Source organism: Arachis ipaensis, chromosome B9, assembly GCF_059453495.1.
Source record: "Arachis ipaensis isolate K30076 ecotype BB chromosome B9, ASM5945349v1, whole genome shotgun sequence".
Classification (NCBI taxonomy): Eukaryota; Viridiplantae; Streptophyta; class Magnoliopsida; order Fabales; family Fabaceae; genus Arachis; species Arachis ipaensis.
The window spans coordinates 3,826,178-3,838,993 of record NC_142444.1 but is presented as its reverse complement, the minus strand read 5'-3'; the positions used below and the strand labels follow the sequence as shown (position 1 = coordinate 3,838,993).

General features: G+C 34.4%; 1 protein-coding gene across 1 annotated transcript; it reads right to left on the bottom strand.

Annotated features, from left to right (window-relative positions):
* Positions 1-8,729: 8,729 nt before the first annotated feature.
* LOC110267315 (F-box/kelch-repeat protein At3g23880-like) lies at positions 8,730-10,808 on the bottom strand. Its single transcript, XM_088499585.1, has 2 exons — positions 10,538-10,808; positions 8,730-10,345 (listed from the first exon to the last, which is right to left on the bottom strand). Exon 2 carries the CDS (start codon positions 10,314-10,316, stop codon positions 9,003-9,005), a length of 1,314 nt encoding a protein of 437 aa, XP_088355711.1. The 5' UTR covers positions 10,317-10,345; positions 10,538-10,808; the 3' UTR covers positions 8,730-9,002.
* Between the last annotated feature and the right edge of the window lie 2,008 nt (positions 10,809-12,816).

The window sequence follows — 12,816 nt, the reverse complement described above, 5'->3', positions numbered from 1 at the left end:
CCCAAAAGTTTTCGATTTGCATCAAATATACCCTCGACGGCTAAATTTTCAAAAAATTTAAGACCAATCTAACAATAATGCATGAAAATTATGCTTGATTTGCTTGTATTGAGGGTTGTTTTTATGAAATTGTTGTTGAATTGGTCTTAAATTTTTTAAAAAAATAGCCGTTAGAGGTATATTTGATGCAAATCGAAAACTTCTGGGATCCTCTTAGTTTCGGGTAATTACAGTTTTTGTGGCCATAAACTACAATTGAACTTAACCCTCTAATCGGAATCAAGTGATTAAGATATTGGCGATTGATGAAGGTTAGAGGAGACTAAATCACTGAGACATTAGGGTATAGTCAATTACAATTTGCCATGAAATAAATCTTGCATGATTAAAATAGTTGGTAAGAAAACTAAATCTGGAAAAGTAAACATCTCTGATACCTTAACTGTTTTCTCTTATTGATTTCTCACTAATTCTCTTAATTGCTTTCTTTACTCTTGAATTACTGTTTAATGCGATTTCAAATCACCAAACCAACTTTTCTGCCTGCCTAACTAAACCAATCGGTCGACTATTGTTGCTCACTCCATCAATCCTCGTGGAATCGACCCTCACTCACTTGAGGTATTACTTGGACGACTTGATGCACTTGCTGGTTAGTTTGTGGACATTCTAAAATCCACACCACCTGCCCATCCAGGGTGTTAAACGCCCTCCCTGGCATTTAACGCCAGCTTCTGCTGCCAATTTCAGCGCTAAACACCTAGCTGTCATTTAGCGCCAATGCATTCGAGTTTAATGCTCTCCAGGGTATTCTGTTTCTCCTTTAAAGCTCTCTGTTCTTGTTCTAAATATTTTGCATGACCACAAAAAAATTAAACCAAGAAAAACTATGAATAATGATAATAATAAAAATAAAAAATAAATCAGAACAACTGAAAGAAAGAATAAAGGATACTCAGTGTTGGGTTGCCTCCCAACAAGCGCTTCTTTACCATCACTAGCTTGACAAGCAAGTGCACTGGGTCGTACCAAGTAATACCTCAGGTGAGTGAGGGTCGATCCCACGAGAATTGATGGATCAAGCAACAATGATCGAGTGATTGGCTTAGTCAGACAAGCAGAAAAGAGTGTTTTGAGAGTTTAATTGCATCAAACAGTAAATTCATGAAATCAGAAGGCAAGCAGTAAACAAGTTGTGAAGTATATATGGAGAAACAGTTAAGGCTTTAGAGATATCTATCTTCCGGATTGACTTTTCTTAGTAACTATTTTAATCATGCAAGATTCAATTCATGGCAAACTATATGTGACTAAACTCTAATTTCTTAGATATTTTTAGTCTCCTCTAACCTTCATCAACTGCCAATTCCTTGGTCACTTAATTCCAATTAGAGGGTGAAGTTCAATTCTAGTTTATATGCCACAAAAACCCTAATTACCCAAATATAAGAGGATTATATGTCACATATCCCGTTAAGTCTAGATAATTAAAAGTTTAGGAGAAATTGTTTTCAAGCTGTTGTTCAAGTAAAGAGCTTTTCGAAGTTATACAAGAACTCAATTAGAACAAGGGTCATACTTCCGTTCCACCCAAATTCATAAAATAAAGAATGAAAATAATTCTTGAAATAGAAATCAGTATATGAATTAAAATAGAAAAATAATAGAGAATTCTGGCGGCAGCTTGCTTTCTCTGATGACAAACAAGAACGACGGCGGCGTCCAAGAATTCTGGCGGCGACGACGACCCCCTTTCTCTCCCTCAGTTGCGTTCTGTCTCATCGCTCCTCTTCCTCTCGCGTGCAATGGCAGTATCATCGGCCAAGATTCGGTGGTGGAGACGCCCTCAACTGTGGTGAAACGCGGCGGCTACGGAAGCTCGGCAACGGTAGTAGGGCGCGGCGTAGGCGGCGGAACAACTCCATCGCGGCCTCTGTCTCCCTCTCATGAGCCGTCCTCTCTTCGCGTCAGGTTCTCCACTGCGAGCCTCTTCCTTTTCTCGTGCAACGATGGCAACGACGGCGCTGTCTTTGCGGCAAGGACGACGGTGCGGACAGCTGCAACAGGGGCGACGGGATTCACGGCGAGGATGATGGCGCGAGGCAGCGGCGGTTCGCGAGGAGGGCGCGAGCTCCTCCCTCCTCCGGCGCTCTCTTTCTCTCACGGATTCCCTCTTCTCTGATCCCTTTCTCTCTGGTTCTTGTTTCTTCAGGATGCGTGTGTGTTGGTTATGTTGAGGGAGGTGAGGCTGCGGCTGTGTGGTGTTGAGGAGGGGGGTTTAGGGTTTGTTATGTTAAAATTAGGGTTGAGGTAAAATTAGGTTTAGGACAGTTTTGTAATTTCAAATAAAAATAGGGATAATATAGTAATTAAAACCCAAATTAAATCCAACACTAATTATAGATAGAAAATACTTTTTGTTCATCAATTTTACAAATTATTTTCAATAAAATGTTCAAATCCAAGAATTAGAGATAATATAATTAAGGGTAAAAAACTTGATTAAACCAAGGGAGAAGAAAATTTACGGAAATCAGCCAAACTGAATTCCTAGACAGCATTCAACCAGAATCAAATTATTATATAATTCGAATCTATACGTTTCGAATTAAAATCTTATGTAGTTCGACATGACTTAATTCGAATTATATGCAAGCATGAGAAACATGTAATTCGAAACAACTGGTTTCGAATTATTAAAGAGGAATTCGAATTCAGTTAATTCGAATTACTAACAAAGTCTTGACGAAACATAAATCGAAACATATTGTTTCGAATTAGTAAGGAATTGTAATTCGAATTTATTTGATTCGAATTATAAATATATAGTGCGAATGTAGTTGATTCGAATTACCATGAACCGGAGCTTTATATATATGCTGTGAACTCAGTTTTTCTCATCAAAGAGGTGAGATGGCTAGTGAGGATAGTTTTCTAGTGCTGGTACACCACAGAGGATCGATTAAGAGAAAAATTTGGTCCGGCGTGAAGTTCACTGATAAGGATCCTCTATGTATTATCGTGAGGCCAACCACCAGCTACGATGCTCTCGTTAGCTCTGTGCTGGAGAAGCTTGGTCTGGAAGGAGTGAAAAGGGTTAAGAAGTTCTTCTTTCGCATCCCAACCACGGTGCTCTATGATACCGTGAAGTATGATTGTTTCACGATCGGGAGTGATGAGGACTTGCAGGTCATGTTTCTTTGTCGTAGGCAATTTTCCAAGGTAAGGACACCAGAGCTGTTAGCAAAGTTGGTTGATGTGGTATCTAGCTCGGGTGGTTCGAACTGGAATGCCAATACTATAGCCACGGTTGCCGGCTCGAGCTCAAGACCTGCGGTTGCTTCATCCTCCGTTCCTGTGTATGAGCCACCGATACAGCCTGTTGCCTCCCCATCGTTTGCTGTTGATCTCAGCGGCAATGTCGGAGACGTGGTTCGATATGGGGAACATCTTCCGACCGAAGTGCAGTGTCCTACACCGGCTGGTGTTGGGGAGGGATTGTTTGATGATCCAGATGACGATGATGTCGAGCATGATATGATCGCTGATGACAGCGGCGATGATCTTGGAGCGACTGATCCGAGAAGGGCTACAGGTGGATCTGGTTCTGGCACACAGCAGTACCCACCCCATTTTTCATCGTTGGACCTGGATGCCATGAGGCATGACGAAAATCCTGGGCAGACGACTGGATTCACCTAATTCGAATCAATATGATTCGAACTTCACTCGTGTGCCATTTTCCAAGTAATTCGAAACAATATGACTCGAACTACTCTAACATAATTCGAAGTAAGTCGTTTCGAATTATTAAGGAATTTTGCATGCATAATTCGTTTCTAATTGATTCGAATTACGTGGGAATAGTCTTTGATAGTAATTCGATTTTAATCAATTCGAATTACTTGCAAACAAGATTCGAATCCTTTTGATTCGAATTACATAAAAATCTGTTCTGGTGGATTGACGTTAGGAAATTTGATTTGGCGGATTTAGGTTAAACTTAGCTCCCCTTGGCTCATTTGGATTTTTTACCCTATAATTAATTTCTTTATTTTACAAAACATAAGTACCAAAATATAAAATATTAATTATTTAACCTAATTCATGTAAAATTCCTATTATTTCATAACTACCAACTTTATAATTTAAATATAGAAAATACTTCAATAATTATAAAATTGAATAAGAGTCTTAATTTATTTCAAACTCAATTAATCAAAACTTACTTTAATTATCTTTAATAAAGAAATTTCTGAAATTAAAGTTATAAATAAATAATGGAATTTGGAATTAATTTATAATAAAATTTTCAAAAATTTTACATGAAGGTTAATTAAGCACCAAAAGCTATCTGAAATGTTGCATTCTCTAGGTGTTCCACAATAAAAGTGGAAGGGTATTACGAAAATTGTAATGGATTTGCTGAGGTTTAGAATGGGATTTGATGCCGATGGGTAATCATGTATCGAGTGACCAAGTCCATTTACTTTTTGCCTGTTGAAGCGAATTATTCCTTAAAGAAATTGGCGATGCTATGCATCAAGAAGATAGTAAGGTTGCACATGTGTTAACCGCTTATGTGTTGGTGTGGATCAAAAAATATCAAGCGTCTTACATCCTGAATTGGATAGCCGAAACAACGGAGAAGAGATTTAAGTGAATTCGAGTTAAGATCCTAACTACGCAGGACCGACAGAAGAGTTATGCAAATAAAAGAGAAGAAAACATAGATAGTTTGAAAAAGAAAGTTATGCATTCTTGGAAGTTACTTAAATAGACTGGAATCAATGGGCAATCAAGACGAAGGGGATGAAACCGAAGTGTATTGGGCCGTTTGAAGTGCTAAGGCAGATTAGTGACCGATGGCATATCAAATAATTTTACCACCGTATCTTTTGAACCTGCACGACGCACTCCACATTTCATAGCTTCGGTAGTATATTTCTGAGATAAGCCATATTTTAAAACCTGAATCAGTTCAATTGAGAGAGAATTTGACGTTTCAAATAATTCCGGTTAGAATTGACGATACCTGTGTTAAGTGACTTCGTGGAAGAGTACGTTAGTAAAGTTTCTTGGAGTCAAGCTGGAATTGACAAACATGCCTAAGAACTTGAAATTTGAAATGAGAAGAGACTACCCACACCTATTTTCAGGTAATTGAATAAGAATTTTGAGGGTAAAATTCTTAATTAGGTGGGTAGGATGTAAGGCCTACGAAATTAATAAATAATTAGCCAATAAATTAATTATTATTCAAAGAAATTAAAAATTAAATTTTTATAATCTAGATGGGTAGAAATATTAAAAATACGAATTTTGACACTAATTTTAAAGAATTTGACCCAAAAACGGGTTAATAAACCGAACCGATTGGACCGAGTCCAAACTGGACCCAAGGTCCAACCTATAAAACACCAAAAATGGGCCTTCTTCTTCTTCACACCTGCAGATGCGTTGATGAAGGGAGATTGAAGTTAAAAAAAAAAAAAAAAAACTAGCACTCACATCTAAAAATTCAATCGTACATAACTTTCAATCCAGAACTTCGATTGACGAGCCATCAGCAGCCACATATTCATCTCAAAATTTTCTTTAATTCTATCTGAACAAAATACTAAGAAATATTTATTTCTCACCCAGTTCTTTTCCTCCTCAATTTTGTGGATTTTGAGTTTAGGTATTGAGGAATTGAATGATTTTGATGGTTTAGATGAACTCTAGCAGCAGATAATCACCGGATTTTGTCTAATTGATCCATGTGTTAGGTAAAAAAACTGTTGAAACCTTGTAAATCATTGAATTAGTGAATCATATGATGATTATACTGATATTGTGTGAATTAGATTGTGTTCTTGTTGATTTGGAGTTCAATTTAGCAGTTTAGAACGAAATATGGGTGATTAAGCTTGAGGAATTAACGTTTAGAAGCTTGGAGCTTGTGAAAGGAGAGATTTTTGAGGAGTTCTGGACTTAGGGAGGAATCGGCCATGGTATGGTTTTGGTTTCTTGTAGTTAATTTTTAATGTCACGTGAAAACTTAGGCTAGAAGACCTTAAGATAGGAATGAACTGAATGAATTATTAATGGATTGTGTATATGGTATATGATGTGTGTATAAAGAATGAATGAATTTATATGTGTTGGATTATGTCTTTCATAAGTATAAAAAAAATAATGAATATTGTTAATGTGTTGAGGATTGATGGTGAGTTTGTGAAATTGAATTGAATGGATTGGTTGAGAGATGTGTGGTTCGATTTTGTAAATGATTTGTTATTAGAGTTGGTTGATTTTGGGAAAAGATTTAATATTGGAATTGGTTTGATTTTGAAATGCTTTGATACTAAAAATTATTTGAATGACTGAGAGGTGTTTGATTTGGTGGTAGGGACCTTTGAAGGGTGGCAGAAGTTTGAGTTTTAGAAGAGATGCTGTCGAAATTTCTATAAAAATTAAAGATTTTATTTGAAGTGATATTTTAAAAAAAGAAAAGAGATTATTATGTGGCTTGTATATTTTGAGACTAATTATTGACTCTCTGTCGCAGGATGTGACTGGGCACTTTAATTCCCCGGGTTTCCCATGGGTATATATATATATATATATATATATATATATATATATATATATATATATATATATATATATATATATATATATATATATATATGAATTTGAGCTTGGGTTGTCTCACCCATGGATAAATTGAGTTTGAAATTTTTTCATGGATATTATTGAGTTTGGAGATGTGCGCACAAAGGGACTATCCAGTGGCTAGCTAACAGGACATGTCAGGTTGGTTATATAACTAACAGATGAGACTCATCAGTCATAGGACAGGTATATATCGTATGCATTCGTATGTTTTGCTTGAGTGTGCATTGTTTTGGTTTGCTTAACTGCTTAACTCTGCTTATCTGCTACTTGTTCTACTTGTTGTAATTGTACCTCTATCTGTGTTTTTCTTATTTGAATTGTATGTGTATGTTTCTGAGAGACCCTCTCTTGGCAGAGGAGTGAATGAGGGTTGTTCCACCGGTGATTCGGAGGATTAGAGGAGACAGAAAGTGAAGTGTTAGGTTAAAGTTAGGTGTAGAACTTTAATACCTTAGATAACTTACTTAATTCCTGATTTAGTTGAATTTTTATGCTGAAATCTGAGTGTCGTTGCTCTAGGAATGCCTCTGGCTTTCCCGTGACCTTTTATATTAACAATGTGGGTACCTTTACCATGCTGAGAACCCTCGATTCTCATTCCATACATATTTTTGTTGTTTTTCAGATGCAGGTCGTGAGGCACCTCGTTGAGCGTTTGAAGACCCTCCTTACAAGCGAAGAACTGTCTTTTGGACTGTTATCTTTCGTTTTAGACTATGTATATATGTATATAAAATCTGTGCATGTATATTTTGTCCATCCTAGAGGTTGACTTGGAGAAACAGGTGTTTATTCTGTAGTTTGAGTTATATTTTGGGTAGTATAAATATATATAATTACACACTCTGGCTGGCCTTAGCTTCGCAGGTAGAGTCTGGAGCTTGATATTTGTATTTTGGAACTCCGATCTATATATTATATTTTTAGCCTTCTTTTGATCTTACACTATTCGTTTTACGATTATCCATGCGAGTGTGGCACAATTTTCTGTTTTCGTTTTTTCTTAGTTTCTTCTTCAAGACTCCTAGTTACAAAATTCGTTCAACTGTATTTATATACGTCTTTTTTTTAGATGTCGTAATACATCGCCACCTCTGCTTTACGACTTAAGTGTAAGGCTCTGTGTGGTAGGTTGTTACAACGGGAAGCTCATATTCTCAAGGATGAAGTGCATCAAAAAAAATTTGAAAATGTAAACCTCTTGTACGTATATAAATAGGAGGCTAACCCTCAAACAATATACACTACAACAGAAAAATACTTCGCTCTCTCTTTATATATGCTGCAACATATAATATTAGTAAATATTTATGAATTATTTCTTTTACATAGAGATATTAATTAATTGCGGTGAATATTAATTCAAGAATTATTTATTTATACTTTTTTATTTTATATTTATTTCTTCTTCTTTATTTGTTTATTTCACAATAAAAATAAACAAATTTTGATAAGCTTTTAGCAAGTGTACATAAAAAAATGAAATCTTTTCATCTTTTAAATTAATAATTTTATACTAATGTGTTATTTACTTGAATGGATAAAGATTTTAAAAATAAATTGAAAAAAAAATTCTAGAAATAGAATTTTTTGTTCCCCTCAATTTTGTTGCCTTCTCAATAATTCTTCAAATGTTTTAACAAAAAATTGAATCAAATGCAAAATTATTTGCCATTTATAAAAAATTGAATTTAAAGACAATTAAACTCCTATCCAATTAGGTTATGTTACAAGTTAACATTTTTCATTTAAATTTGACAAAAAAATACACAGAAAAATAGAAACTGAAGTAAACTATTTTTTTGAGAAATCGTATCATCCAAAAAAAATAGTCAGAAAAAGAATCGAATTGATAGTTCATTCGTATATAATTTTGTTTTCACGATTTTAGGAAGGCCAAATTGACATATAAGATTATTATTGATTGAATCATTCTTATATTCGAATTGATTATAACCGAATGGTTTATTTGATAAATTAATCTCAATACAGTTGATATATTCCCATGACAAATATAATGTTATACAGCACTTGCACCCGAACCTTTGCGGAAATTACCCTCGGAGTTTTGTAAAATCAAACCCGTATAAAACATAAATTATTATATAGCATTTCATGATGAATACATATTCTAACTAAAGCAAAAGTCATTCATATTTATATCATTCAGTTAGATTCATAAGGAACCTAATTAAAAAACATTAAATCAAAGACACAGTCTATTAAAAAAAAACCAAAAACAAGGCACCACATTAATGATAATAAAGATATGGATTCAAGGGACTGCGTAGGATATTCTTCCCCAAAAGGTAGCCAAAATGCAAACTATCCTTAAGAGATTATAGGCTTGGCTTAAATAACCGCATTTCAGATGAGCAACTTGGAAGACCAAGGTGCGAGGGTGAAAGTAAGCTTTCATGATAGAAGTGAAAGATCCTTGAGTATGAATCCCGAGACAAAGGACGGTATTTGGTCATGCCATCACTGGAGCTGTCAACATTAGGAAAATCTATGCTGCCATCATTTAAGTTACATAAAACTAACTTGCCACTAGGAGATTTCGCCAGTAGAACATCATTTTCCAACATGTAAATAGGCCATAACACATGAGGTGAACGAGTACGAGTATTAACGAGTAGCGGGTGGTGGGGGATTATTGCCAACTTAGTCCAAGATTGAGGAACGCCATAGTCCTTCATCAACCAGAGAGTCCAATGAGTTTTCTTAGTCTCATAACAAACAGCAAGACAACCCCTCAAGATACTCAAATGGGGAACCGCAAAGAACTCATCATCTGAATCCCTATTGGGAGCGGAAAACTGACTATAAGTCTCTTTCACCAAGTCAAGGGAAAGAACTGCCACAGAACTACTAAGACTGCTGCGAACAAGCCAATTAAGGGTGCCAGTGCCACTTACAAAAAGCCCTACCAAAGCCAGTACAGACCCCTTGCCATCGAGGTTATGTAGTCTATATGGGAAATCCTGAATTGTTCTCCATTTAGATTTTGGGCCGAATGTGAAAATTCTGGTGACAGATTCACCTGATTTCTTATTCACAATCCCGAAAAGCTTATACTTGTCGTTCACATGATCATAACCGAATCCACAATAGTCGAAGATACCACCAATTTCAAGCGGCGGAGATGTGAATCCGGTGCAGGGGTTCCACAGAATGGCACGATCCTCAAGCTCTTCATCGTGCAAGCACAGCAATCCATGACAAGAGCCAATGATGCTACGGTAGCATCGTCCCTCATAGGCAACTACTTTAGTGGGTTCATGGGGAGGGTTCTCGAACACAGATCGGACGGAGAAAGTTCCGATTGTGGGGTATGAGTGGCTTGAGCTATAATAGGCAATACGCGGGTGGGTCAAGGCTGGATCCACCGCCATTGAACGTCGAAGGTGGTCCTTGGCAAATTGGGAACTGGAAATTAGGGTTCTCCATGAACTGCAGACGCTGTTCCTTAATCGAACAAGAGAACTTGCCGGAATCCTCAGCAGGATTTCCTCTATGAGCTCGTCCAGAAGGATAGGCGGTGGTTTTGTGGTGGTACAGAGGAGCAGTTCCAGCCACCCCTCGGTGGTTGTGACAACCCTCCCCTTCCTCGCAACAGTATCATCATCATCAGGAATGGGACCTCTCTTCATACGTACGAGGAAAACAATGAAATCCTTCTCTACAACAAAACTCCACAATACAGCAGGAATAAGAAATCATAAACAATATAATTCTAACAATTCTACTCTCAGCGGCATCGCTATTTAATGTACAAGATAAAACATACATTGAAATTCTATGAGAAGAAAAAGAGAGGCCTCAACGTTTTCAGTTAAAATTGAAAAAACAAAAAAGTAAAACAGAGGCTTACCTACAGGAAGACGATGGCGGAGTAAGAGACCAGGAGGGGCAGAAGACAGAGGAAGCAAAAGGTCGGCGTGAAGGTGAGACAGAGGAGGAGGAAGACGACGGTCAGCTGGGAGCTTCGGATGGAGACGACAAAGGATGAAGATGAGGAGGGAAGGCGGAAGGGGGCACGGGGCTGCTGCAACTTCTCCGATGAAAATTTGGAGGTTCAGATCTATGAATCTATCCGATAACCAGTTATCGTGTTTCGTGTCTCTCCCTTCTCCATCTACTTTTCTCCTAAATCCTAATCTATATCAATATCAATATCAATATCAATATATAATGGCAATATATAGGTTTGGTGTCCAAAATTTTTTTCTAGTACTACTCTTTCTAATCAACTTCTCTATTTAATGTCAGTTATCTCTGAAAAATTCCCATCACTTTACTTGGCCACTTGACGTAATTTTCACCTGTTACTTCTTACCTATTTTTCTCTTCTCATCTCATCTCTTATTAATATTATTGAATACATTAATAGATTTTAAAAATATATTAGACTTATGCCAATAATAGATTTACTTCTATAACAATATATAATGGTAATACATGGGTTTGGTGACCAAAATTTTTTTCCAGTACTACCCTTTCTAATCAACTTCTCCACTTAATGTCAGTTATCTCTGAAAAACTCCCATCACTTCACTTGGCCACTTGACTTAATTTTCACCTGTTACTTCTTACCCATTTTTCTCTTCTCATCTCATCTCTTATTAATATTATTGAATACATGGATAGATTTTAAAAATACATTAGACTTATGCCAATAATAGATTTACTTTTAAATATTCAGATATTCATAACAATAATAAAATTGGTCCAAATTTAAGTAATAGATAGAACAGTAATAATATTAGTGGTATAAATTATTATTTTTTAAAATCTTTAATTCATACTTAGTAAATTTTTAATTATTTCTAATATACTATGTTATATATATCTATAATACAGTGTATTATGATTGTTAATTGTTCACTTAAAAAATTTACACTATTAATTTAATATTTGAATTTTTTCTTATTATGGTACTATTTTAATGTACTCTAAATTTTTATTATGTATTTATAATTTTGATAAAAATCATTCTTAAAAGAAATATTAATCTTATTTTTTAAGTTTTTTTGTCCAGATAATATTAAATCATTTATATTAAAATATTTATGAAATTCAAAAAATATTATTTATATGTTAAAAATCTGTTTTTAGATATTCAAGTATTAGAATTGGTCCAAATAATATTCTGAATGATGATAACATTGGTTAGTTGTGTATATATATTCCATTAGTTTGTTAATTTTATCTTTTGAATTATTTTTTATTATGGTACTATTTTAATGTACTCTAATTTTTTATTGTGTATTTATAATTTTAAAAATAATCATTAGAAGAAATATTAATTTTATCTCTTAAATTTTTTAGTTTTGACAATATTAAATAATTTATATTAAAATATTTAGATAATTTCAAAACTATTATTTATACTATAACAAAATAACAATATATAAAAAAAATATGGGAGTTTGATGTTCAATTTTTTTTATTCAATAAATTCTGCTTGACAGTTGTTATATAAAATATTTATTTAAAAATATTGGTAATTTTTTATTTAATTTATACTGTAAATAATAATGTTTTATGTCATTTTATTTTATTTAATATCAAATAAATTTATATTTGAATTTTCTTTTATTCTTTTTGAATTGAAATAGTCTCATTGCATGATTGACAACTTTGATTTCTATTATAATAACTATTTTTTCTATTATTTTCTATTTACTATTTTTTTATTTTTGTCATAATAACTATTTTTTTTATCTATACCAATATATAATGGGATAGAAAAGTTTGGTATCTAATTTTTTCTCCCTATTTTACCCCTATTTCTTTTTTATTTTTGTTACACACTGAATTCAATATAACAAACTGTTACCACGTCCTCAATTTTTTATTTTTTTATAAAAAAAGAATTTATCTCACAACAGAGTATTAAACTGATTCATTTTCACCCACGACATATTTTAAAACTGATTTACTTCCAATAAAAAACTGCTCCCACTACGTATTCAATTTAAAAACTGAAACCCCAACAGAATTAAATACTTTTTTTACTTTCAATTTTGGTCTCGCAAACCTTTTTCTTCTCTGCATCTTGCATCTTGCTATCTTTCTGACAAATAGAAATGGAAACTTCATAAAATCAACAATCACGTCAACGTCGATCCACTTGAACAGAATATGCTA

Coding starts and splice junctions, on each gene's coding strand:
- LOC110267315 (XM_088499585.1), bottom strand. CDS start 10,316: ATGAAGAGAGGTCCCATTCCTGATGATGATGATACTGTTGCGAGGAAG.